The 27710-nt window shown below is 57.7% G+C and overlaps 1 protein-coding gene across 1 annotated transcript; it reads right to left on the bottom strand.

The window, feature by feature from the left end:
• Nucleotides 1–957: 957 nt before the first annotated feature.
• LOC102459215 (uncharacterized) lies at nucleotides 958–27684 on the bottom strand. The gene is made up of 5 exons (XM_075935871.1): nucleotides 27456–27684; nucleotides 10673–11116; nucleotides 9841–10149; nucleotides 9461–9627; nucleotides 958–3334 (listed from the first exon to the last, which is right to left on the bottom strand). The coding sequence occupies exons 1-5, from the start codon at nucleotides 27532–27534 to the stop codon at nucleotides 3290–3292; spliced, it is 1044 nt and encodes a 347-aa protein (XP_075791986.1). The 5' UTR covers nucleotides 27535–27684; the 3' UTR covers nucleotides 958–3289.
• Between the last annotated feature and the right edge of the window lie 26 nt (nucleotides 27685–27710).

Below are 27710 nucleotides of genomic sequence, written 5' to 3'. Positions count from 1 at the left end.
AGTGAGAAGTCGTGCGCTACAGGATCCCAGGGCTGATGCTTCCAGGTAACCTAGTGCCAGGACCATGGAGCACACTAAGGTAATGCAGACCAGAGCAGCCCGCCCCCGCAGGTGTAACCAGGATTCTGGGGACCATGAAGGGGAGAGCCAACGGTGAGCTAAGTTGTGGGTCTTGCCTACCTTAGCATCGCACGCTGCACGCTAGCACACAGACCAGGATTTCAAGCTGGGCACAGTCAGGCTAGCCAAGGTGTAACGGTGCTATTCGAATGCTGCATGCTTGGCAGGGTAGGACATAATAACTAGGACTGTGAATGGTTAGCTAGCTAACTGGGGGGTTGGGGGGGGGAGGGGAGAGAAACCTGGAGCAGATCTCATCTACGGCAGGTCCAGCCCAAGCGTGCTGGGGGAAAGAGATGCTCCAGCCCAGCCACAGCAGCCTGTGGGGGAGGGGGAAGGCGCTCCAATCCAGCCACGGTGATTGGGGGGCTGCTCCAGCACACCCAGGCTGCCCCCGCCCACCCCCATTTAATCCGTTAATCGGTGAAACTTAATGCATGACTGGTTAACTAATTAAACACAATTTTACATTACGGAGGTCAAACCCACCAGCAGAAGCCTAGGCCCGGACAAGACAGACCAATTCATGGCAGGCAGACACTGAAAAGGTTCCCCCCCCCCGCTGGGCATGTGGAAATGCTTCACCGCTCCTGCTGATCCTGCCTCACTTAACAGTGCTGATAGGACTTCCAAAGACACAAGGGGCTGCTGGGTGCCCACTCCCACTGGCTCTCCCTCGTCCCCAGGCCTCTACAATCCAGGCTCTCTTTAGCTTCCTTACGTTGACGTCATGATGTTGAATTGCAGATGCCATTTAACCATCACCGGGTTTGCCGTGCAACAGCAGCCCTCCTCCGCCCGGTCGCTAGCGCTACGTGTGCTCCGCACGCACGAGACTGTCAGCATCCGGAACTTTATTGCAGAAAAATCCACTATTAACATATTTTACAGAGGAAGTTGCACTTGGGTGAGTTCTCCCCCCTCCCCCGGGGAACGACGCAGGAGTCGGTCCTTGCCACTCACTCCGGACAACACAGCCCCACTGACGCCAGCTTGCGCCCGTGTTGGCCAGGAGAAAGTTCTGCTCTTTCCCGCACGCTCTGTACCACTCTGGTTGCCAAACATTGGCAGCCTCCTCTCCTCCGGCTGCGGAAACAAAGGTGAAACTTCTGAAGGCCGTAGCGTTGGGCGTTTTACCCCTTTGACAACTGCCCTCTAGTTTTCATACAGTTTAGAGAGGGGGAAAAAAATCAAATACGTTCCCTGCTGCATGTACTTCTGGGCGTGTCTCAGCACCGTAACAGACCCAAGTCCACAGCCGACAAACAAACATCAACTACCGTGTGATCTCTCCCCAGCTACAGCCAAAGGCCCACTGCAATGCAGGGAGTGGGGAAGTCGCTTCTGGTTCCTCTGTCCCGGTTGCAGAAGACCAGTTCTCCAGCTGCATGGCCTGAATCGTCGCCATTAAATCCAGCGGTAGGACTTATCTGGGTCCTGCTAGCGGGCAACCACTCCCTCCCAAAGGCTAATGTGGTAACTAGCACAGCTGGGCTGCTGTGCGTCCAGGGGGCAAGGGCCTCACCGGCAGATTGCTAAGCTAACAGCCCACCAGTCCCCTAGGCTGTTCTGGCAGTGCGCACAGGCTGCCTTGGAGCCAAGACGACTGTCCGAGCCCTGAGAAAAACACGGCTTTTATTTGATACTAACTCCCCCAGCATCACGCTCAACAGAGAGACCTCGCCAACGTCCCTGGTAGGGGCTGTGCCCAGGCACAGCTGAGCGGGACACCAGTGAGGCCTTCAGAAAGGCGAAGAAGATACAGAAATAGGCACGAGCCGCGGTATGGGAAGGGAGAAGACCTAGAAACGGGCATAGGTGTGAGGGAGAGAACGGGGCAGGAGGTAACACCGAACAGAAAAAACCCACACGGCCTCTGCACACATGGAACAGACCCATCCTGCCCCAGACGCCAGCTTCTGTCCCCAGGGAGCCCAACGGCAGCTGGCTGGCTCCAGCCCGGCGTCTCTCTGTTTACTTATTATGCAGCCGCAAAAGCGCTCGGGCGACGCAGGTGCAGAGCTGTCAGCCCCTGGGATTGGTCGTCAGAAGCAAGGGAGCCCCGTAGGCTGCCCTTCCAAGGCTCGAAACAACGGCAAAGGCTCTTTGGAGGGAGGAGGGGGGACAAAGTGCCCTACCACGGGAACGGCCCCCTGCCCACGGAGCAGAGCAGGCGAGGGAGGTCACGGCCCAGTCCGGGCAGGGCAGTCTCCAGCAGCCGGAGCTCAGAGCAGGTTCCAAGTGCAACAAATGACTCTCCAGTGGCCCGGACACGGGCTTGCACGTTCCTTCTCCACGCTGAGGCTACCCTGGCAACGGCCCAGCCTTGGGAAATGGCTTAGGGGTGTGCTGCTGCCCACAGGGAGAGAACCGGAGATTTGCTTTTGAGACAAACAGGCAATCCCCTCCTCCACCCCGGACAGTGCTACACGAGCCCCAGGTACGTGGGTCCCCTCCCTCTGCAGCGTGATGAAAAGCCTCCCCATTACCCCCACCCCCGCGACATTCTCCTCCCGCAGCTACCGGGCAGCTTGCCCGGGTGGGCAGAGGCGGGCTGCCGTTCACCTCAGTCTCTGGGGAGCGAGGAGCCGATCCCAGCCCTGCAGTGGAGAGAGGAAAAATGTGCAAAAAACCCACAAAGCAAGAAGGAGCCAGCGGGAGCCAGGCTGCTCCCCACCCTTGTTTCCCAGTGGGAAGTAAGGTCCTTTGCTCACGCTGTGCAGACCAAGACCGCATCCCCGTACTCAAGCCCTGGCCTGAGAGCAGCGCTGCTGAGACTTCCAGGTGAGTCCTCTTCGGAGGCTGTCGGCAAACCGTCAGCTCAGCTGCCAGGCTTAAGACGCAAGGTGAAACACCCGGCGCCCGTCTTCTTGGTGTCTGGAGGCGGTGGGGATGCTCGGCGCACAGAGCAGAGGGAAGGGCCAGAGCTGGGCTCTCGCTGGCCCCAGCTCTCAGAATAAAACTTTAAAACCAAACGTTTACACAAGTTTAAAACAAACAGGCCAACCCACCCATCTGCTATGAGTGTTTCAGTCAAGTGCAAAAATCAGAGCCACCTTCTCCCTCCCCCATCCCGTAGGGATCTTCCTGGGCCAGATCCTCGGGGGCCGACTGCTCAAGGAACTCCAGAGCTCCCCCAAACCTGGATGGAGGGTCCTCTTCTGGCTACCTAGTAGCTGTAGAGGGAGAGGGGCGTATCCTCCATCATGTCGTCCTATGAGCAAAGGAAAAAAAAAGGGACCATTAGCATCTGCCAATTCACGGGCTGGAGGGGGACTGGTCCAGATCTGGGGCACGGCTGCACCCAAGGATGTGGGATCCAGCCAGTACCAGGCCCCCAGCCCTTCTAGTCACAGTGCAGCTGTTTTGCCATTTCCAGCCCCTGAGCTCCCCAAGCAGCGTCCTCAGCAAGGGATCGCCCTCTCTGGAGGAGCTGCCTTGCTTCCTCCCATGGCCGTCGGAAGGGGCCGGAGCAGGCACAGGTGGGAACTAAGGATGTTAACGAACGAGTAATTTACTAGTCGAGTAGTCGATGGAATTTCTATTGACTACTTGATTAGTCGATCGGCACTTCCACATTCCTCCTCCGAAATGTACAGGGGCCCCCCCGCTGGGGTTTTTGTACATTTCAAAGGAGGAATCCGGAACTCCCCGTGCGGCTGGGGGACAGCGGGAAGGCCCGCTGACTCTGGGCTCTACGAGGGCTCCTACCCTTTGAAATGCACAAGAGCCCCCGGGGTAGATAGAGGCAGTGGGGGAGGGTGTGGAAAATCGACTAGTTGTTAACATCCTTCATGGGAACACGGCTGGGAGATTCCCTTTCCCCACAGGCCCACTCGTGCAGCTCAGATGGCAGAGGAAAGAACTCTGGAGAGGTCCTGTCCTAGCTGCTCTCCAGAGGTGTTCTGGGACCAGGATCCCTCTCCTTCCTCCCACCACCACTCCAGCCAGGCTGGTCTCCCGTCCGCAAGAGTCAGTCCAGCGGAAGGGCGAGGTGCAAACATCGCATCCCTCCCCACCCAAGCCGTGCGGTTCTCTCTGTTCTTCTGGGGCGCCGCGAGGCAGGACAACCGGTACGGAACATTCGCTGCAGCTGGTTCCTGGAGACGCGAGGCAGCCGTGTGTTCCACTTGGGTCATGCACACCCAGCCCACAAGAGCTGGGGACATCTGCCTAGCAGCTGTAGAGGAGCAATGCTCGTGCCTTGTGGCCATAGCCCTTCCCCGGCTACAGGAAGGGCCCCTATGAACGCCAGGACCTGAGTCCTGCTGGGATGGTGGGTGGGCTGTGGACTGCACATCAGAGCCAGTTACAGAAGGAGACCCCTTGGTCGCCTCTGTGTAGATGTGGGCATGCAATAAGCAGTACCTCCGTCCACCCCAAGAGGCAGGGCTTAGAGCTGACCTCCTCCTACTAGAGTCTGCATTCACCCTGGAAGGTGCCGTTATGGTGTAATGTGAATGTACATAACGATCCCCACGTTATGTGCCCTGCAAACACCCAATACAGAAAAGCCACCAAGGAACGTTATGGACGTTGTTAGTGCCGGAGCAGAACGAGCTCACGTCTCCCGAGGGGGCAGAGCAGAAGCTGTTTATTTTGCTGTCTTGGTGCAGAAAGTTATCCGTTTGGAGACTGCCTGTGAAGAGACCATGTGACCTTGTGTGTGATCTGCCTGTAACACAGATAGGCCAGGTGAAGCATGAACCGGCTGAGTCTGGGGTGCAGCCAGAAGGCTAGATAGACATCACCTGACCCCTACGGTATGGAGACGGTGCTGAATGCAGCTTAGAAACTCACACGGGTAAATATTCCCCCTGGTTCAAATGAAACTGAGAAGCCACTTAAGACTGACGTTTCAGATGCGGTCGTAAAGTTACTCTGTCTTTGGAGAAGGTGTACAAGGCTCCTCTGCCATCCGAGCCTGCAACTCTCACGCACGCCTTGGGGATCTCCTCAGGGCCAGGAACACAGTGTTCTAACACCAGAGTGGGAAAGGGCGAGATGCCAAGGACTCGACCAGAGGTCTGATTAAGGCCACGAGGACGGAGTTAACGTTCCACAGAGGAATGGGCCCTGGGACTGGGGATTGTAGAGGGAGTAATTTTAAGACTCTTCCATTGAAGAAGACTGATCTTCCTTGAACGGGGGCGGGGCGGGGGGGGCATGAAATGCTGCTACTGCTGCCTGATGCTCTTTCAATGAGCTAAACGCAAGCTGCAGCGGCTGAAGTTACTGCAGGTACTTCAAAACATCCCGGACAGACGCCAGTGATGGTTGGATTCTCCAAGCTAATGACCATACTGAAAAATCGATTCCATTTCACTGACTAGGCCATCCTGGTGGAGGGTCTTCCACTGTTCAGGAGGACTTGGACCACACCAAATGCTGCTCTTTCCTCCCCTTCCACCACGCAGCAACCACACTGTGGGATCCAGGGAGCCGAGCACTGGGTGCAAGACGCCGCCTTGGCTCTGAATAAGCTGGGATGGGGATGTAGTGGCATAGGAGGCCAACTCAACAGTGCAAGAGGGTCACTGAGGCAGAGTGAGGCCTCTTGCTCCAGCCACAATCTCTGTCCTCTCCGCACTCAAAGATGACCCAATCCGACCCACCCCAGCAGGGAGGTGTCGGTAGCAACCAACCTGGTGGCCCAGGGCTAGACAAAAGGAATAAATGTCATTGGGACACATCCCCCCTGCAAGGAATCCAGGCGCAATGCAGAAAGACACACCAGTCTGTCTAGAGGGGGAAGAGTCGGACAGCAGACTATCCTGTGCCACATTTAAAGGGGGCAAAAGCGTAACCTCGCAAAATCGGACCACCTGAGTGCAAAAAGACGTGTCTGAACCATTGTGGGAGACTGAGCCTGCAGACCAAGGCAAAGATGGGACATTGTCTGAAAATGGTCAGTTGGAAGAAAAATTCTCAACATCACGGAATCTAATAGGGTCCCAGTGAACTCCGTTTTCTGAGTGGGAGTCCAGGTTGACTTTCCAGTGCTTAGAAATGAGACCCAGATGGAGCAAGCACACTGTGATGCTGACATGAACGAGAACTTCCTGTCTGGATCTGCCCCTCAGTAACCAGCTGTCCAGATGCAGGAAGGTGTGAATTCCCTTCTTCCTGAGAGATGCTATAATCACCACCAAGCATTTGGTAAAAATCCGGGGGACAGAGAAGAGGCCGAATGGAAGCCCTGTGTACTGAAAGCGGTATGCTGCCACAAACAACCTTTCTGTGGCTTGGCAGAATGGCCACATTTAAATAGGCATCTTGAAAGTCGAGAGCAGCAAATGAGTCATTCTGAGACAATCGTAGAATCACAGAATACTAGAACTGGAAGGGACCTGGAGAAGTCCTCAAGTCCTGTCCCCTGCCCTCACGACAGGACCCAGCACTGTCTATATCATCCCTGATAGATGTCTATCCAATCTCCAGTGTTGGAGATTCCACAACCTCCCTAGGCAATTTATTCCAGTGTTTAACCACCCTGACAGTTAGGAAGTTTTCCCTAATGTCCAACCTAAACCTCTCTTGCTGCAGTTTAAGCCCACAACGCAGGGGAGAGGAGTCAATAGTCACCATTCAGAACCTCATGTACCAGATAGATTTGTTGAGGCTGTGAAAGTCAAGGGCAGTCCTACTTGTGCCATGGATTTGGGTACCAGGAAGTATTGGGAGCACAAGCCATGACCCTGGTGTTCCAGCAGAGCCTCCTCTACTGCTCCCAAAGCCAGCAGAAAATGGCCCTGCTCACGGAGCAATATCCCGTGAGACCGGTCCCCGAAGAGGGATGGGGAGGGCGCGTGCGGAGGAACTGGATAGCATGACCCAGCACGAGAGTACTTAGGACCCACCGCTCGGTAGCAACGGAGCCCCAGGCACTGTGAAAACGAGCCAGCGTGGGGAGGGGCGGAGCTACAAGCGGAGAGTGCCCTGGAATCGAAATGGGCACCCGACGGTTCCGGGGAGGGAATGAGGAATGGCTCAACACCGAGCCCCCCACTTCCCTGGGGAGGACACTGCAGCGGCCCCCCTGCACCGCCCGCCTGCCATGACAGTTCTGTCCAGAATGGCATCGGGCTGTCCAAGGCCAACTCCCCAATTGCGGACGGGACACTGGGCGCCAGGCCTGAATTCTGCAGCCTCCTCACAGCGCTCTTCCACGAGCTCAGCCGCAGGCCGTACGCAACCCCGCCTGCTCCAAAGGGCCTGAGCTGGCTGAAGGGGCGTGGCGCTGCTGGGGAGGGGCAGACGGCTGCAGGGTGGCCACCCATGCGTGCGTGTTGTCCCGCAAGAGCTGCACTTGGATACCGAGGGAAGCAGCCACGTGCCACCAAAAGTCTCGGTTTGCCTTAAAATCCACCAGGATCAAGGGGAAGGGGGAGCCAGGCAGCACAGCATCATCTGGTGACGAAGACGTGGTCCTCAACCGCACCAAAGCTGGGCCTTGTTAAAGACCACAGAGGTTACGCTGGTGCCTGGGCCTGCGGTGGATTGACAGTCACAGAGCCGGCCAGCGATTCTGTATCTGAGTGAGACAAAGCGGGACCTCCGCAGGGGAGGAGCGTCCCATGGATGTAGCAGGCAAGTAGTCACCAGGCCGGAGCCTCTGTCTTGGCTACGAGAGGAGCACAGTGCTGATCCCCATAACTGCCCGTCAGCAGCCCGCAGTGCTGGTCAGGTGGCGGGGAGCGGCAGGAGGACGACCCCGACTCAGGGGATAGGGGTGGAGCGAGGCCAGAAGCAGCGAGTCACCAACGCATCCGTTGCCCAGAATGAGGCAGGAAGTGGTGCTGCTGATGGACGCAGCACGGTGGCAGCCGCATCACTCCCAAAGCCGGCAGCCCAACAGGCGTGTTTGACGGCACTGACATCAAGGGAGGCGACCGCCGCCAGGGAAGCATTTGCTGGGCCGACATGCTGAGGAGACGCCCACGACCAGATCCCCTGCACCGATTCTGGTCCTGGCTCTGCTCCCGTACCCTGCAGAAGGGGAGCGCAGGGGTGCGGATTGGCAGAACTCAGAGCTCAGTGCCTCGTTCAGTCGACCGACAGGGCTACCGGGGACACAGCCCTGGACCAAAAGGGAGGTCAGGGCCAAGAGACAAGAGCTGCCTGGTCTGCTGCGGACATGGAAACAGTCAGAACTTGCATCTCCCTCTTCAGTGCCAGACTCCGCGCACCTGAACCGGCATCAGCTCCCTACTCGGAAGAGTTAGCGGAACTCGCGCCATCCCATGGGGAGACCGACTCCGTGCCAGCTCGCGCGTTTCCTGGGGGAGGCAGAGTCACCACCGAGATCTGGCGCAGAACAGCTTGCCAAGACGAAGGCAGCATAAAACTACTGTCGGCAGGGAAGGGCTCTTCTGCTTCTTTGGAGAGGCAACGGCCCCGAAATACGAAGCCGCAGCGCTCGGAGTCCGAGAGATCTCCCGCCCGAGAAGGGCCTCGGGACGGACGCAGGTCCCAGGCCATGTCAGCCCGTCTCTTGTAGGAGCGGCAGATCACACAACACTCTTCCATGGGCATCACCCAGGGGAGGGGACTGCGCCCCCAATGCAAAGGATGATGTTTCAACCCCAGTGAGGGCATCGTGGAAGCAAACAAACGAGTACCACGCACCCGCAGGGTCCTACCACGCATGTACACACCCCAAGGGAAAAGCAAAGCTCCTCGAGAGGTTGAGCTCACAAAACTCTGATTCCAGCCACGACAGGTGATGAGGAGGAACCGAGAGGGGGCCAGGGTAGTATTGCCTCCTGTAGCCCAGAGGTGGGGTTATGGCTGGGGCTGTGCATGCTGCTCCTGGATACACCTGGCAAATTTCTCTGCCTCCGGTGCGCCAGGCGTGCAGACCCCAGCAGAACACACGGTGCCATCTACTCCATGGAGAAGTTTGCAGCCCAAAGGCTAAATAGTGCTCACCTCGCCCACTGTGGAAATGCAGCCACTTCTGGGGGGAGGGGGATGGCAGCGGCATGACAGCCACCCAGCACCACTGCCTGACACAGCAGGGCAGGGGTGGGGAACGCCAGGAGCAAGGAAGTGGGGCGCTTGGGCGGCCTGCACACTGTCCGTCTTCTGGAACGGGGACAGCAAGGCGCAGCCTGCCTCAGTCTCCCGTCACCCGACCTCCTGGCAGCGAGCCTTGGAGGCGGGTCTCCAGATCTCACCCCAAGCCCCCCTCCCCTGGCGTGAGGGGCGACCGGAATTCCCTCGGCGCGGCTCGTGGCCCTCGCTGCGAGCACAGCCGAAGGGCAGCTACAGCCCAGCCTGACCCCACAGCGGGGAGCCAGCCCTGAGCTGAGCTGGCGGGGCGGGAGGCATTGCTCACCATGGGCAGGTCCTGCAGGCGCCGGAACTCCACGCGGCTGTTGCGCTGCCGGTATCTCAGGAGGCCCACCAGGGCGAGGATCCCCACCATGACGGCAAACATGGAGACCACCCCGATCACCAGAGGGTCGGCTCCCATCGTGCTGGCTACGGCGGAGCTGGGCAGGTCTGCGGGGAGGAGGAGACGGTACAGAGAGGGTAAGGCCCTGGGGCAGGGCCCAGAGCTGGAACAGCCGATCCCCAATCTCGCCCAGGGCTCCCCCAGCTCCGACCCACTTGTCAAATTCCTCTCGCACGTCCCTAGTCTTGCTGCCTTTGGAATAACCCGGCTTGGGGAGCAGAGGGGGGGGAGCACGTGGGTGGGGCCTGGAGGACACGTACCTTGAATATCGTCGTCTCCCACGTCCAACACAGAAGGCTTCTCATGCACGGGATCAGCGGATGGCTCTATTCTGGCGGTGGTAGCTGCCCCGGTGGTGGGGGAAGCTCCGGGGGTTGCCACCGTGGTGCTGGCGGTGGTAGCTGCAGGTGTGCTCCCTGTCGTCACGGCAACGGGGACTGTCGTGGGCCCTGCAGTGCTCTTCTCGGTGGTGCTCTCAGGGGCGGTGTGTGGCCTGGGATCAGGGGTCCCTGGCCTGGGCTCCGAAGTGTTGAATGCAGAAGACTCCAGCTGGGAGCTGCCAGTTGTGGCTGCAAAGAAAGAGGCCGTTAGGTGAAAGCCTGAGTGTGCCCCCCCCCGTCCCCCACCCTGCCCTGTGCAGCCTGGAAGGGCAGCAGGGTGGGAGGCGACATCGCTGGCCCCTAGGGGACACATCCAGCCCCTCGTGGCCTGGCACAGCCCAGCACAGCAGCAAGCGTGAGCAGAGCCAAGCAGTGCTCTCACGGAGACATCACTGCTCTGGACTGATGCTGGGGTACAGGAGACCCGCGCTTGGCCCTGGGTGACGGTGCACGTACTTGGGAAGGAAAGGGCGAATTCGTTGTCCTTTTGGGGAAGAGAGGGTTTAGCAGCGAAGGTTTATAACTCTGCCCTTCCCCTCTCCAGAGACAGCTGGCTGATGTGGTACCGAGCGGGGAACAGCCTCCCCATCTGCAAGACTTTGCGGGGAGTCAGGGCACCCAACCCCTCCATGGGGCCGAGCCCTATGTCCCCAGGTGGGCGGTGCTGGGGGAGAAGGTTCTCCCCACGCGCGGGAATAGTAGGAAGCCTCACCCAGCGAGTCCTTTGGTGGCAGAAGTGTTGGAACCACAGCCGTGGTGCCAGTCGGCTCCGTGGTGCTGGAGGGCTCGGTTCCTTCCTGGGCGGGCTGGCTGGCATTTGTGGCGTTGGCCGCCGGAGCCAGAAGCTCAGCGCTGCTGTTGGCCGACAGGTTCTTATCCCGGAGCCCGGGCGTCGTGTTCTCGGCGATGGCTGGGGCAGGCGTGTGCAGCCTTCCGTCTGTGGCGCCGGCAGTGGCGTTGGGACTGGGTGGGACGGGGGACTCGTCCAGCCGGAGAGTGCTGTTGAAACGGGGCTGCGCGGTGGCCGCGTTCTCATCAGTGCTAGTCGCAGGAAGGGCAGTCACCTCCCGGCTAAAGCCACCAGCCTCACTGAGCGGAAATGAACCTGGCACCGTGCTGGGCTGAGCTGTCAGCGACTTCTGCCCATCTCCTAGTGCTGGAAAGAAGAGAGAGAAATGCTGAAAGGGATGATGTCCCTGCCACATAAGCCAGGGGCCCCAGGGTGTATGGAGGCTTGTGTATGGAGGCTCGGGCAGGAACCAATTTCCTTGGTGCCAAAGGAGGTATCTGGCCAGCAATCCTGCCCCTGCAGCAGCAGGCGCTGGTCTCTCCCTAAGGCAGCGCCACGGTCACACCTCACACTCCCATCATGGTCTGGAACCTCTCCACTCGCGCCTCAAAACTGGGAGTTCATGAAGGCCAAAAAGCCACAATTCCACAGTCAACAAAAAGGGTGGCCACAGAACAACGCCCACCCCGGTTCAAGTGGGGGAAGTAAAGTTACCATTTAAAAATAAAATAAAAAAATGCCATCCCAAAAGGACAAAAAGGGTAAGTAGACAGCAATCCTAAATCGCAGATTATAAAAGGGTAAAATATTGATAAGGGAAGCTAAGGACACCAGGACAAAGGAAATTAAAAAAAAGTGTCTACATTAGAAACAAAAAGTAATGTTATTGATAAAGACTCATTACTAGATGAAGATGGTAAAATAGTTAATGATACAGAAAAGACGGAAGTGTTCCACAAATATTTCTGTTCTGTGTCTGTAAAGAAGCAGAATGATGTAGTTATAGGAGGATGATTACCGAGGGACTGGGAAAGTAAGTATTTAACTAAGGAGAACGTTAGACAGCATCAGTAAGCAACAGATACTTTAAAATCAGCAGGCCACATGCCTGGCACCCAGGAATTCCAAGAGTTGGCCGAGGAAATTATTGGTTCTCTGATGTTAATGTTTAATAAATCTTGGACTGGCAGGGAAATTCCAAGACTGGAGGAGTGCTAGCGGTGGGCAAATACCATATGCAAAAAGGGCAGCAGGGATGACCTGGCTTACTGTATGTCAGTTAGCTATTTATTGAATGCTGCACCAGCTTTTTGATTATTTTGCCCAGGATTGACGTCAAGCTAACGGAAATATAAATAATGCCAGTCAACATGGTTCTATGGAAAATACGTCTTGTCAAAACAACCCCGATTTCACTTTTTGATGAGATTAAACATTTGGTTGATAAAAACAACCGTGTACATGTAGTAATATCTTTTGTACTGCATTTGATTCAGTACCACGCATCGCGGATTACAATATTAGCACCCCGCAATATCGACACACATGGTAAAGGGATGGAGAACTGGCACACTGACAGATCTTAAAGAGCAGCTGTCCATGGAGATCATGGGAAGGGGGCATGGCAGGGATCGGACCAGAGCTGACGCTATTCAATAGTGTCACCCGTGATTGGGAAGTAAATATAAAATCGCTGTTGATAAAAGTATGACGCAAAGGCTGGCAAACAGTGCGGAGGACAGGGAAGTCATGCAGAGCAGGCTGGATGACTCAGTAAGCGGGTCTGTTCCAATAAAAATCAAATGTGATTTAATATAGTGGAGTGCAAACGTCTACTTTTAGGAACAAGGAGCAGAGCCATAGCTACATAACGGGGACTGGTAGCTTGGACGGCAGTGCCTCTGAGAATACTGCAAACACTCATGCCTGTGCTTAAAGTTAAGAGCATGACTAATACCGTGCATGTCAAATACACGTACGTATCTGCAGTATCAGGACCATCGAGGGGAGCCTCCGCTGGTGCACCTTACACAGCGAGAGGCCTACACACACATGGGCCTTGCCCCAATTCCAGCCAGCAGTGGCTGGGCACAGGTCCAAGTGCCTAGGGTAGGGAAAGCTCGCTGCAATCTGCATTGCTCCAGCGTAGCACCCCCTCACCAAGCGGGCTCCTCTGGAACACTGTGGAGGAAGGCTGCCCGCATCATGCTGGGACCCCGCGTAAGTCCTGAGACGGCACGGTGGCGGGTGACACCAGGAGAGCCCGCCCGTCCAACAACAGCGGAGATCTCAGAAGGGAGAGACGGAGGGAGCTAAGTTTATTCCGGCTCACGGAAAGGGTACCCATGGGGTTGTGAAAGCCTATAAATCTCTGAAGGGAAAGACACAGCCAAGGACTAAAATCTAGTAGCAGCAGGGGTTCTGGGGGCTGGCAGGACTGCTAAGCGCACACTGTGTGAGGGTCTGAGACAGCCCAGATGTCCCCCGACAAGTCAAGCTGGGTCTGAGGTGTTGTGCGCCCACCCCTACCCTGCCCTACTCATAAGCGCCGGGGCCAGCAGCTCTCAACCATCCAGCCTGGGAATAAATAGATTCTCCCACGTCTCTCTCTCCGGGCACACGCTGAGAGGCTGCCCGGTAAACAGGAAGTGCTTGTATGGGGCCAGAGAAGGGGACCGGTGCTGCTGCAGGCCCGCAAGGCCTGTTCCCCCGTGGGAGCTGCTCGGCACAGATGCTCACCCAGCTGGCGAGCTGGAGAAGGGGAACCGGTGGGGCAGGGGCAGCCTGACAGGGCAGCGTGACAGAAGAGCAAAGCGCCCCTTCCCGCACGAAGGCGTCAGTGAACCCGCCTAGACCAAAGCAGGGTGCGGGGTTAACCCAGGACCTCCCGCCTCAAGGTGCGGCCCTCGGCGCTGTGCCGGGGGTGGAAGAGGCCGGAAGGAGGGACGCCAAGGAAGGGCTGAGCTCCGGTTTCAGGGGGAGGCAGAGGCCAGGAGACTTGTGCCCTCGGACCACACAGGCACGATGCAGGCTCGCAGAGGCTCTGCGCCTCAGAGGAGACTGGCTGAGCCCTTCTCAGAGCAGGGAAGGCCTGACCCGCTGCGGGTTCCCTGGCCAAGGGGAAGGGGAACAGCTGGCCCCCTGACATACCAGCTCCTCCCCTTTTTCAGCCAGCTGCCAGGCAGCTGGCACTGGGGCTCAGGCTGGGGGCGTGGTTGACAGAGCTCCAGGGAGTCGGCGTCTCGGGGGTGCAGGGAGGGGCTCACCTATTCTAAGTGCCTGCGGGCTCAAGCTGCTGCCGGACTGGGGGCAGGCCTGTCTCCGAGATCGAGGTTGCTTGGGGGAGCTGGTCTCTGCCGTGTCCCATGGTGCAATCGACTCCTTCATCGGTCTCTTTGTATGCCCCCAATTGCGTGCTGGGCAGCCCCCCCAATACTGCAGGGGTGGTGCTGTGCCTAGTGTCTCAGCATGCAGGGAGAGAGCACCCAAAGGGGAGTCCGGGCCACCTGACCACGCCGAGGGAGCATTTGGCTCCCAGCAAGGCGCTGGGATGCTGTTCCCACAACAGCTGGGGGGCAACGGGGTGGCGGTGGGGTGTGTTTCTCTCCTCTCTCTGAGAGCTCTGCCTGCGGGCCCCTGCCTGCCGAGGAGAAAGGGGAATATGGAACCAGGGGGGTGTCTGGAGGAGATGGGCTGGACCAGCAAGATCACGGAGGCGTGGGGTGGCCCACGGGGATCTTAGCGCCACGGTCTTCGACGGACACAGTGGCTAGTAGAAATCTGCCCTGGGAGCTGTGGCATAGAGGCCCGATCCCGGGGAGCTGCACACAAGGCAGCCCATGAGGGTACTCGATCAGAATACCTGTTGCCGCTTTATCCCTTTGGCTGTCCCCGTGGTGCACACCCAGGCTCCCAGAATTTCACCCGGACAGCTGGGGTGGAACGCTGGGCCGAACCCCCTACCCCGCGCTCCATGAGAGCCTTTGTGCCAGAGCGCCAGCGCCAGAACCCCTCCCCCTGCCAAAATCCTGCTCCTATCCAGGGATGTAAGAGTTCAACCAGTGCACCGATCGGGTCCAGCGAACGGTTAAATGCCCGTGGGCCGGCAGCTGCCGGGAGCGCCCGGCTGTGTGTAACCGATGATGCGAAGAGAGGCTTATCGCCAGGATTGTAATCGGTTACATGGCTAGTATTTAGCCGTTTTTACATCCCTGCTCCTAACCAGCACATGGCTACAGCCAGCTCGGAGGTGGCTGAGCAAAGCGCAGCCTGTAAACTTGACTGGGGTACAGGCCACTAAGGCCGAGGCAGTTATGGGAGGAGGAGAAGAAAGTCCCAGAGGGCAGCTAGCGTCAGGGGGAGGGGAGCTACAGGGCTATCCTAGAGCTGGCATCAGGGGCTTTGTCGAGAGGGCAAGGCTGGCTCCCTGCTCTCCCAGCCAGGGATCCTCGGGCTGCCTTCAGTGGCAATCATAGGGCAGGAAGCCTTTTCTCCCCCCTCTGTCCAGTCCCTCCCATGGGGAGGGGGGTCTCTGGGGAGGGACCCAGCAGAGGGTGTAGCTCAGCCTTCATAAACAAGGAGTCTCTAGTCTCGTGTTTAACACTTCCATCATTTCCTGCCCCCTGTCACTGTTTCAGTCTCGCACATTAACAAGAGCCCCCTCCCTGCAGGGGTGGGCTGCCCTTCCAGCCCGGACCCCTATGGCAATGCCGTGTAGAACTGGAAGTCTCACGCTGCAGGTTCACACACAGAGGGTTTAACCAGTATTACCCACCTGTGCTAGGGATGTTAAATAGCGGCTAACTGAATAGTCGATTAACCTCATGAATTCTTATCGGTTAGTCGACTATTCTATAGTCCCCAGGGGTGGGCTGGCAGCCAGTGCGCTCCAGCTCCACGCCCAAGGAGCTCCCTGCCAGCCCGCGCTGCTGCCTCTGCATCAGAGGCAGCAGTATGGGGTGCCAGGCGGGAGCTGGTCCACGAGGGGAGCCAGTTTAAAAACCAGCTCCCCTCGCAGACCAGCTGCCTGTTGCCCCGTGCTGCTGCCTCTAATACAAAGGCAGCAGCGCAGGGTGGCAGCAGCCTTGGTCCGGGACAGGAGGGTTCTGAGCTCCCAGACCGGCACAAGCCGGAACTGAGCCAGGCTGCCTGCCTGGCTCCTAATACACTTTAAATGCAGAGCTGCAGCAGGGGTAAGTCCTGGACCAAGCCAGGACTAAGCCAGGCTGCTGGCCAGCCTGCTAAAAAATGTACTGGCAAAGGGGATGGGGGGAATGCGTATAGTCACAGTGGTTCCCAAACTTTTCGGCATCACGCCTCCTTTTTGAGTTGCGAAACCCTCATGCCTTCCTCCCAAAAAAATAGCAGGTGGGATTGATGGAGGTGTGTGGGGCTGGGTCGCCTCGCGCCCCCCCTGGAATTTTTCATGCCGCCCAGTTTGGGAACCCACTGTCTATACATTAACCTAGAAGCTTTAGCTTATTGGTTAATCAGTTAATCGACTACACGATTACATCCCTAATCTGTGCGTAAATCAGACATTTTGCTTTACAACATCAAAAGTTGCCAGCTTCCGGGGCTCGGAGCCAGCTGCACCACATCAGTCAGTAGCAGCTGAACTCCCTCTTCTCATAATGAAACGGTGTCTTGGTTGTTTGTGCTGATTAGCAGCAGTCACCCAAACACGACCCTGGAGCCTCCCCTAGCAGCCCTTCTCCAAACTCTGAACAAAGGGAAGGGCAGGCTGGCTGGCTGTCAAGCCAAGAGATGTGCCAATAGCACAAGGTGTGACCACGGCTGGATCCTGCAAATCCAAACACTCCCCCTAAGGGTATCCAGGTTCCTTAAGCTTCGAAGGAAATCACAGGTGAGTTGATGCCACCAATTCACGCCCAGGTCACCTCGATACAGCTATGGAGTCTCGCCTCGGCTCAGATCCAAGGCCGGTTCTAGAGGTGGGTGAGCCACGTGACCACCAATCTCCAGAGAGCCTGTGCGAGGAAGTTACCGAACATGGGGGGAGGGGGGTACGGAGAACCCCTCCCCACACCAGAGAAGTAGGACACGCTGCTCTCAGAACTGCAGCCTGGTTCACACGGGCGCTTTGCAAAGTGCTAGGGTAGCCTCAGGCTACGTTTGCACTAGCAACTGATCCACAAGCCTTTTGTGGTCCAGGGGGTGCTTAAACCCCTGCCTCCGAACAACAGGCGTTTTGCTGAGGCAAGTGCAATCCCTGCTTTGTCGCTCTCCTGCCAACGACGCGCAAGCTGCTCCCAGGGGCAGAAGCGCTTTGTCGGCCAAAGTGCCGGTGAACATCGTCCACAGGTGCTGAGTTTTAACGGCGGGGCTGTGCCGACACGGACTTGTTGCTAAAAGCTGCCTCGTGTAGTTGCCTGAAGGGCCCCAACTTCGGGTGGGTGGGCAACGTTGGGGGCGGGATTAAACCCCCGGTCCCCCCAGCCAGAGCACAGAGAGGTAAGCCCTGGCCCCGCCCCCCAGCCGAAGCAGGGGGTGAGCCATGGCTTACTCAGGGCTATGCCCCTGTAGTGCAAACGTACCCTCAGGGCGCCCACAATAGGGTGATAAACACTCAGCAGCTCCACGTGACCCCTCCAAGCCCTGAGCAAAGCCTCCCAGCTCACTAAATGCCACACAACTGACTTGGATCTTCCTCCAAACGCCAGGGAGCTGGAGGACGTCCCAGCAGTCGCTCATGCAGGTATTTCCTGCTCCCGTCCACAAAGCACCTGCAGCCGGGACAAACCCCAATGGAGCAAGAGTTAGAGAGTGGTGGGCGACCCGCGGCCCACCGGGGTTCTACGTGGGGCTCGCGAGACGTTTCATTTACTCTTGCCCATGCACGGGCTTGCCAGATTCCACGGGTTTCCATCCGCTATTGTTTTTCCTGCCTGCGTTACTCCAGCGACGCACAAGCGAAGTGTGAGCTGACTGCATGTGCCACTGATGGCGAGAGCCATATGCGTCCTCTGCAGCCCATCACAGCCCTGCTACAGTCCAATCGGCACAGCCCGCAAACTCTAGGCACGCAAGCGCACTCAGCAAAAACTACCCCAGCCCGGGAGACGCCTTGATCCCGACAATCTTGCGGCCCACTGGGATGAAGGAGGCCGCCTCCCCAGCCTGGGTTGCCCATCGCTGAGCTAGGGGGACTCCGACGTGTCTCTGTTACACAGCTGACAGATGATGGACATGGCACTAACTGGTCTGACGGGTTTATGGGACCTTTACTCCACGGCAGCATCTGCCTTGGCAGCATGAATGCGTCTCTCTCGTTCCGGGACTCGTGCCACGCTCTTCCCACTGGACTCGCTGCTGGTGAAAGATGCTGGCTTGCCCCCTTTACCCACCGAGCTGACACGGCCCAGGGCAAGCGGCCTCTCTGCTCCTGGGAAGGACCGTGCACGGGGAGAGCGAGGCAGCCATGGGCATGGACGCTGCCACGGAAGCCAGCGGGGCGGGGTTGTTAGACGGGACACCTGCCCGTCAGGCTTGGGCCTGCCCAAACAGCTCCCGACCCGGGGGCCTTGGGGAAAGCTTTCAGGCACGGCTGGCCTGGCTGGAAGTGAACGGGCAGCCCTGAGAGGCTGCCTGTGCCCTCTGAGCCACTGCCGAGAGGGGGTTAGGTCTGGAGGGTTTCAGCAGAAGGAGGTAGCACACAATGCCGCACCTGCAAGGAAGCAGATTCCTTCTCCGCCTCTACAGCAAGTGCAACCCCCCCACCCTCCGCTCTCCATAGGCTGCTGGGTACCTGGCCAATACTCGGTGGTCATGGCAGGGCTTGCTTGAGGGATCTAGCAGAGTGGGTCGCTGCTAGCCCAGTCCAGGAAGCAGGATCCACCCAGCCCAGGGAGCTGCTAGGACACCTCAGCTGGAAACCCTACCGCTAAAACCTCAGGAAGCAGCCACGCAGGAGCCTCGGCAGCCGGCCTTAAAGAGACTGTGTGTGCAAAGGGCTGCATCCCTCCTCCTCCCCAGAGCTCGGCTGCTCCTTCCACTGGCCGCTCTACCCCAGTCCTGGGGGAGCGGTGGAAACGGGGGGCAGCACAGGCAATCGTGGGGCTCCTGATAAGGGGTTGCGAGTGCGAGTACTGGGCTGCGGGGAGGGTGCGGAGAGCCTGGAAGACGCTGATTGCCTGGGCAGAGAGGAGTAAGCGGGGGGTGGTGTGGGGGGGGAGCTGGGTCCTGTGTCCGGCAGGTGCTGGGTTTCACAGCTTTCTCTGGCAGAAGATGACCCATGAGTCCATGCTGCAGCCCTAGGATTAAGGTTCCTCTCAGAGAAACCTACTGTACTTCAAGGCTCGGTAAGTCCCCCCGGCACTTCCTGCAGCCCGCGGTAAACGCACCGCTCAGCGGAAGTGGGGAAAGCACAGCCACGCCGGGGAAACCAGCGTCCCGACGACACGCGCTGGCACCCTGCCTCCAGCCACCCCTGACATGTTCCAACCTGACCCCGCTTGCCCAGAGGAGGGTCCCTGCCAGTGTACGTGCACAGCCTGCCGGCAGGAAGCATAACCTGGCACCGGGGGTGGGGTGCCTCACCTCAGGCTGCAGGCCCTGCTCCCTGGGGAGCTGGGTGGAAGTGCTCCGAAGCCACAGCCCAAACCAAAGGCACAGGTGGGTGGAAGAGCAGGGAGGCACTCGGATAAACCGGCACGCTGCTCGTGGAATTACCCCTGCAAACATTTGAAGACATGAAGACCAGGCTAACGAGCCACTCCGAGCCCTAACGAAGCAGACACAGAGCCTGCACTCCGGGGCAAGCCCGAAAGGCGCCGACGTACCAGGCTTGGAAGGGAGAGAGCATCCAAATCAATGCGGCGGCCGCTACTGGCAGGGACAGTGGGGAGCCAGGAGCCGTCTCCTGGGACCACGGCAGGAGGAAACAGCCTGGCTGCCCCCGCGGGCGCTGACGCTCCCTCCCAGGGAAGATCACACCACGCAGGGGGCTGGAACAATGGCTGCCGAGAGCCACTGAACCCAACTGCAAATCCCACAGGAAACTCCCCCATCCCCTCGCTCCGGAATCTGGGCGAGCAACTTCCCACAGCCGGCCGGGTGCCGGTGGGCAGCCATCGCCCCACTCCCGGAGGCTGCGACTGCACTTGTGTAGCTCACACGCTACAGCGCATGGGCTCTCCTCTCCACACGGCACTGCTGAGCTTGCCCGCCGGGTACCCACCCTGCTGGGATTTTAAAGTTTGTTCTCTGCTGTCTCTTGCAATCTTAATACATCTAAAAGCAGCTAAGACCTGGCTCCAAATCTTCAAATACAGGAGTCAGAGCCACCAGCAAGAAAGCAGTGGGAGTGTTACCAGAAAACTAACCTCCGAAGGCCCATGTGTGTCAGCAGGGAGGCCAGACGGCTCCCGAATGTGTCCACATCCCACCCGCCTCGCCACAACAAAACCAAACCCCGCCAGAGGACTGGGAGGATCCAGACGGCAAGGGGACAGACTGCAGCATCCGTCACGAGCGTCCGATGGCAGCTTGGGGACAGGTGGGAAATGAGCTGGTGGTTTTGTAAAGGGACAAGCGTCCACATCACAAAACCTGTCCCTCATATCTGGCAGCTTTGCTGGTGGTGCCCGTGATGGTGGCACAGGAGCCATGGAGATGTCTGACCTCAGCCTGTCTTGTAGCATCACAGGATGGGGCCCTGGCTCTCCCATCTTACTCTGAGCATCTTTTTTCTTCCCTCTTCAGCACCGCTAGTTCCCGTCACTTCCCTCACTATGACAGGCCTGCTGGGAGCGGACGGGGAGGGGAGCTGGTTGTAACACAGACGCCTCCCAGCACTGAAGCATTTCAACCTCAAAGGAAACCCAGGTCGCCCTTTCTACGAAATCACAATGGATCGATTCGAGAGCACCAGAGGGGTCACTGCAACGCCACTCGCATCTCCCACCCACCGCATCACAGGCCCCCTCTACTGCCTCGGGAGAAGAGTCTCTCTGGCAGAAATGCTCCTGCTGCCCGCGCGCCTGCTGGGGGACTGCTCTCCAGGGAGAGCGAGGGTACGACGTGCATGGCCACTGTGCCTCTCCGAGGTGACCCTGTTCGACTGCAGGGAGGGAATTAGAGGAGGCCAAACACTGGCAAAGATGCCGCACAGGCCAGCGAGGGAACAATGGGGCAGGTACCCACTGGGGAAAGCCCCCGGCCTGACTAGCAAGGCTCAAAGCAGGGTTACTCAGACCTGAGAGACGCCGAGCTGGGGAAGAAAGGGAGGGCTCGGCGACTGGCGGACGCAGTAACTGCAGCCTCGGGCCACAGGTAACTGGCCTGACTAAGGCTCCCCTAAGAGGAAATCAATGGGCCAGCCAAGCCTCCGACTTCCCCGCACCCTGGAGCGAGTGGCGCTTTGGTCTGAAGGAGCTGCCGGAGGCCCCTCAGCCAGCTGCTGTCACGGGCTCCTGGAGGGGAAGGCTGGCAGGTGCACACTCGGGCCTGTTAGTTCAACACAGCTGGTACACAGGAGGCTGCAGCCCAGGGAGACAGCCTACGAGCGATTGTGAGCCTCCCCGTGTGGATGTCAAGGAGCTGGCTTCATGGGCTCCATTTCCTCCCTCCATGGTAAGTCTTCTGTCTAAGCTGGGCTGTCAGCTCAGGCTCAGTGTTCCCTGTAAACTGAGCACTTGGGCGGCCTCGCAGGAGAGATTCAAATGCCACACAGCTGATTAGCAAGACCCCCACAGCCAGCAGCATGTGCTTCTACTGGTGGTACACATCTGCACATGCCTCGGTGCACAGAACACAATTTATTCCGCACATTAATGGGAGGGAATAGAGGGAACACTGCTCAGGCTGTCTTAGATCACAGGCTTTCCACCTCACTTGCAGAGCTGGCAAGATGAGCTAACGGTGCCTGCTGCATAGCGACTGTGCACACTACTCTTCTGTGTGTGTCTAAACCTTCGGGACTGCCATCAGACAGCCCGGGAGGGAGCCGGAGCCGTGACAATCCAAGCTTTATGCCTTGCTGCTGCCCCTCCTGCCCAGACTAGCAGAGACTTCTATCCCGGGAGAAAAACAAACAAACAACGCAACCCCAACACAGCCCAAGGAGCAAGCCTATGGACCAAAACATTCGACAGATTTATTTTTGGAGTCACGGCCAGCGCTGCCGAAGGAAGTGGATTTCCAAAGGCAGCAAAGAAAGACACTATTGAAAGCTGCTAAGGCAGGCAAATACTCGCTCCCTCAGCCGAGAGCGAACGGACGAGTTACAACAAATGGCATGTGGCAGCCGGAACGTTTCCAGAGGGATCCTCCCAAGCCCCTTGGTTTTTTTTAAACAAAAGAAAGAGGTCTTTAAATGGGTGTGCATGCATGTCTCTGCCACTTTACATACCCATCACCGAGCAGACTTTGCCAGGCTGCAATGATGGGGCTAGAGACGTACACATTTTCCTATCGGTGTTAGCAACTTTGGAAATCTCCAGACAGACATGCTGGCTGCTCCCAGAGCCATTTTTAGAAGTGTCATGTCGCTGGGTCTGGGGGGGAACGGGGACAGGGGGACATGTTCAAACATGACATCAGCTCACACAAAACTTTGTAGTGGTTTAATTCTCTCAGTTGGGGGGGACTTAACTGAAATACATAAACCAGTATAAGCCATAATGTGGACACAGTTCCATGGGGGTAAAGGTGCCTAGCACAGTAGAGTTTATTCTCCTTGCCACACAGGAACAAGCTATGCCAGTATGAGGCAGTTTATACCAGTATAACTTAACCTATGCTAAACCTTGTACCGATCTAGTTAGAGGAGTAGAACTCCTGTGGCCAGACAACAAGTCAAAGTCTTGCTGAACTCCAGGAGCTGCGTAACGTCTGCAAATGGGCAGTAAAGACTTGCTGCCGCTGAGAATTTCTGTAAGTTTCCTTGGTGGAGACAAGGTCTCGGAGGCCAAGGGGTTCAAAGGATGTTCCAGAAGTCCTGACTTCTACATGACTCACACTCACGAAGAAACTACGTTAAAAGAACATGAACGTTGCACAAACAAGAACTCCAAAGTTAGGAAGAGTCAGGGTTAAAGCTGCCCCTTCAATTTTAGCTCCCCAATGCAGATGCATTATGACCCAGTCTTCAATATTACACCATTATTTTATCCACGGAACTTCCGCCTCTTTCAGGGAGCAAAATGGATGGTGCAAAATGAATGAATAGCTATTCAATACGGTTTCCTCCTTATTCTTGGGGCTGGGCCTTATTTACTATGCACTGGGCAAACCCTGCTCTGAAGACAACACGATCAATTTCCTTGTGGGCTCTTCTATGGGGCTCCCTCTGCATAGTATCTTAGTGCTTCACACGCCACAATTACTTTCCCTGGTCCCTGTGAGACGAGGAAGTGCCATTATCCCGATTAGAGAGAGAACTCAAAAATAGCAATTAATTTTGGAAGTGCAGTCGGAGATGCCTGGTATGATATAGCACCGGGTGTGTTCAAAGCCCCTCTCCCACTGCCGTTGGGAACGCTCGGCCCTTCTGCAAATCAGAGCCCAAGCTCTCAAGCCAGTTACCCAGAGAATGAGGAACCCCCAGCTACTGACCTCCTGTGAGAAGTGGGGTTTAGGGTGATTTGACTGGCAGTGTGATGCTGTGACAGAGGCAGAAGCCAGTTCTCCAGGGAAGCACTCCCCTGCCTTAACTATGTGATCCTTTTCCTTCCTGCGTCCCCTGCCTCCTCCTGACAGATCTTCCACCTTCTGTAACAGAGGAGGCAAGGATCCTCCTGATAAAAGCCTCCTTCACGCACAATCCTGCTCCACTCCAGAGCAGGGCTATTCTGCACAATCAATGAGATCCCATGGGAAAAACCGCACACAACTGTGTGATTAAAGAGCGGAACATAAAGCATAAATTATGGCTGCAGGGACAACTAAATCAGCAATATTGACAAGAGAATGTTGGGGAATATAACAGCCTACGCTACGGGTTTTGCAGGGACAGCGGTGGCAGTTCCCTAGGTGGCGGATTTTTTTTTCCACGTTCCCAACCAAAGCCACAACGCCCGCAAAACCCTTGTGTGTGGGCTGGGCCTGACTTTCAAGCTCACACGGGAAATCCATGGCAAAGCAAGAATTGAACTGTTTCCCCCAAACCCAAGGCCGGCGCCTGAACTACTGGCATGTCCTTTTTCTCATTCACCAGCTGTCTACGAATCCTGCCTGGTGTAACAATAAACCTCCCTGTCCTGCAGCAGAGCGGTTAGAACCAGGAAGCAGCCTGTACACGGCGCAGCCGCATGGTTAGGAGGCAGGTGTTAACATGGATCAACGTTAAGTCAATCAAGTTGGAAATTCAAGCTCTGCCTGCACAGGCCATGCACAGGGATCGGAAGCCTGGCCCAAGCACTCACATTAGCTCAGGCTGGCTGTAAATATTCCCACAGCAAAGCCACCCCCATGTTCCAGCATCCTCCCATCCAGGTATGTTGGGGGGGGGCACTACAATGAGGGCCGACGAGAAGAATTACGCAAATCCAGGGTCAAAGTGGCTCAGTGGAACATGGTGGCTTCTAAATTCAAGTTTCGGAGAGCTCTGCCATTCTACAGTAAGTGAAAATTAAATGGGAAGGGGGGAGGTTCTCTCGCCTGGACAACAGCATACACGTCATGCAGGGCACGTCCCAGTGTTACACCCACAACAACAGGATCATCCTTGGTAGGTTTCTCCTTCCCGAGGACCCAGATGCAGAGGGACTCTGCATCAGCCGTAGTGCACACGCCTACTCTGGCAGGGGATGCACGTGTCACCTTTGGGGCAGGGTTAAGTCATACGCAGATTTTAACATAGGTCTAGCAGGAGGTATGAGAAAGGTGTCACATCCCTCCTGACAGCGGATTCTGCAAGATATTGCCAACGAAGTCCCAGGCGCTCCCAGGAGTTGAGGGCCCTTGGTACTGGTCAGGGCTCTGCACACTGAAGTAGCGATGAGCGGAGCCTGATGTGCAGCTCCAGCAAGAGCTGGCTGAGCCACAGCAAAAGCCAGCAGGGAGCTATTGAAAGAGCTGGCAGAGACCCGTGTTACACTAGGACAGTGCCTGTAAGAAACCGTAAGTTACTTTCACTGCAGGGCCCGAGCTGCAAAGAGGTTTGGACCCCTAACTAGAGCTTCCCCAAAGTTCCAGGGATTTGCTCCTTGGATTCTGGTGAAGGATCTAGGAACACAGAAACGGCTACATCACAACAGACACCGGGCAGACCAGCCCAGCCTCCAACAGAGCCCTGGAGCAGACAGCCAAGAGAATGGAGAATGCCACACACTGTGGCCCAGCAGTGGAGACTTTCTGATTCGCAGCTGGTCACACCCACTTACCCCTTGAAACAGGTTACCAGGGGATAGGGGAGGAAAGGAGCCCCCTATGAGGGGGCGTCCATCCCACACTGGCACAACAAGGGTTAACCTGCAGCTAAGGCACCCGGTTACAGCTGGAGGGAAGGCTGGGCCAGGCCCATCTGAAGAGGAGGCTCAGCTGCAGGAGTACAAAGGGAGAAAGCCCAGGGGGCAGATGACTGGTGCCTGCAGAGGGAGGCCCACCTGGGGGCACCCCATTTAGCAATTAAGATTGGTCTGAGGGACGATGCCTGCAGCCTCCGATTGCTAGAGAGGGAAGGGCGGGCCCAGAGGGAGGCAGATGTACCCTAAGCAGGGGGGGAAGAGAAGGCCACAGTGGGAAGACATCAGGGAGGCAGTGCAGAAACACCCTAGCGGGGGGGGGGGGGAGCGTTGCTGAATCAGGAGCGGGATGAGGGGGCAATTGCTCAGCGCAGGGCCAGGAGACCAATCCTGCGGACGCGTGCCCTGCTGGGGCTGAGGAGATAGACGGTACTGAAATCTATCAGCCCACATGGGTCAAAAATCTGACCCGGCTGGAGGGCTGGCATGAGAAGAGTCTTATCGGTCCAGGGCCCTCGTAGATGGTGGAGGGGCGGGCACCAGATGGGGGGGGGAGGCTGCCATGTGATGCCCAGCCATGAGGGGAGGGAGGGTTGCTCCAAGGACAAGGCAACTGATCCATGCCCCCCTTTTAGTGTGACATGCAGAATATTCTGCCTGGCACGGACTGACTAGGTCCAGCTCCAAAAGTCAGATTTTCCCCTGATTTCACTGGGGTGGGGATCAGGCCCTTGTACCTCCCCATCTCTGCTGCTTCCTGTCTCTGAAGGCGCACAGAGACCACACTCTTCTCCCACTCATCTGCCCCCCTTGTCTGTCATAGCTCCCAAGTGTGCCAGGGCAAGGCTCGAACCCTCGACCTCGCCTGATTACTACGGCAGGAGCACGAGCGGTGCCCTGATGCTGTGGCAAGGAAGGTTCTCTGAATGTTCCGGTCATACAGCCAAGGGAAAATCCTACCACTGAAATGCACCTTCAAAAATGATTCTCCCTTCCGGGATAAGGAAACACTTGAACGGGATCAGTATCGGGCCAACTTATTCCGTGGCATGTGACGTCTCGCAGCGACGGATCTTTCACAGGGAGTTTTGAGAGTACCCAGTATAAACTGCAAGAACCTCTCTAATCATACAAATTGAGCACTTCTTTCAAGTCAGCATTCCTGTTTTCTATCCTCCCCACCCCAGGCCTAAGAGCTACATGCAAATCTGAGCAAAGAACACCAATCGCTTTTCCAAAGGGCCGAGTTCACGTTACCCCAACTCTGTGCTGGGAAATGGTGGGTACGATATCTCCATAGAACCTTTAATCCAGGCTTCAAAGCACTTTGTGAAGGTGAACCACTCCGCCCTGTTCAGTGGGGCTGCGCTGAGAGTTCAGGTCTCCTAAACCTGCCATCCCGCCTGGCACCTTAACTTCAAGAGCATCGCCCCTTCCAGCGCATGGAAGGGGACACAGGCTGGTTTGGGAGGCACTCAGCTTCAGATACTGCACGTTGTCTTAGCTTTGCTGATCCCCTCGAAACATTATTTGATCTGAGGAAGTGGGTCTGGCCCACGAAAGCTCATCCTCTAATAAACCATCTTGTTAGTCTTTAAAGTGCTACATTGTCCTGCATTTTGCTTCCTCGAAACAAGTGATTTGTATTTGACTGTAGCACTTAAGAAGAGCCTGATGCATGGACCAGGACAGCACAGCGCTAGGCGCCGAACCGACACCGAATCATCCCTGCGCACAGGCGGAGAAGCAGCCGACAGCAGCGGTGACTTGTCCGGCCCTCGAGGGCGGGTGTTCTAGGGAGCCTAGGAGAGCTGCAAGCAGCAGGGGACAGCACCCTGGGGCACAAGGCAAAATCCAGGGTTGAAGATTCAGGACTTGGCCCCAGCCAGGGAGGCGCCCCCCAGCAGCAGGCTCGCTCTGTGCCGCCAGCCCAGGGGGTCTCGTGCCTTGTGCTGAGCACGCCTGGGCAGGGCGCTGCAGGGCCCCACCTGGGACGGGTGCAAGGGGGGGGCCCAAGAAGTCTGGACACCGCGGATCGACAGGAGGGGGGGCGTCGGCACCCGGTGCAGGGCCGCTCTCCCGGGGGGGGGGACAGGAAGCCCTTTGCTCTGCCTCGTGGCGGCTCTGCCGGGGGGGCGCCCCCCCGCAGCCCTGGGGGGCCGGCCCGGGCAAGGGGCGAGCCGGGGCCAGGCGCCCCCAGAGCGAGCCCTGCCCGGTGCCAGGCTGCAGCCCCCCCCCGCGGACAGCAGCGAGCGCCCGGCCCGGCCCCGGCGCGGTACCTGGCGGCGGCAGGAGCAGCCCGGGCAGGAGGCAGCAGGCGGCGGCGAGGCGGAGCAGGGCGCGGCCGGGCCCCTCCATGCCGGGCGGGGGCTGCAGGTCCCCGGGCGGGGCGCGGAGCCGTCGCGTCTCGGTGCCCGGCGCGGAGTCCGGCACAGGCGGCTGCTGCCACGTGGGTCGGTCCCCGCACGCTGGGCGGGGCCCCCCGCCCCCCCCGTTCCCGCCCTCTCGTTCCCGCCCACGGGCCGCCCCCCCCC

This window comes from Pelodiscus sinensis, chromosome 9, assembly GCF_049634645.1.
Source record: "Pelodiscus sinensis isolate JC-2024 chromosome 9, ASM4963464v1, whole genome shotgun sequence".
Lineage (NCBI taxonomy): Eukaryota > Metazoa > Chordata > Testudines > Trionychidae > Pelodiscus > Pelodiscus sinensis.
This window is presented reverse-complemented; position numbering and strand designations above follow the sequence as displayed.

Bases quoted from the DNA above. Each gene is read 5' to 3' on its own strand.
- LOC102459215 (XM_075935871.1), bottom strand. From the start codon at position 27,534: ATGGAGGGGCCCGGCCGCGCCCTGCTCCGCCTCGCCGCCGCCTGCTGC. The intron at 11,117-27,455 runs GTACCGCGCCGG...TCTTCTTTCCAG, and splicing joins GCTGCTCCTGCCGCCGCCAG to CACTAGGAGATGGGCAGAAG. The intron at 9,628-9,840 runs GTACGTGTCCTC...TCCTCCCCGCAG, and splicing joins GGGAGACGACGATATTCAAG to ACCTGCCCAGCTCCGCCGTA.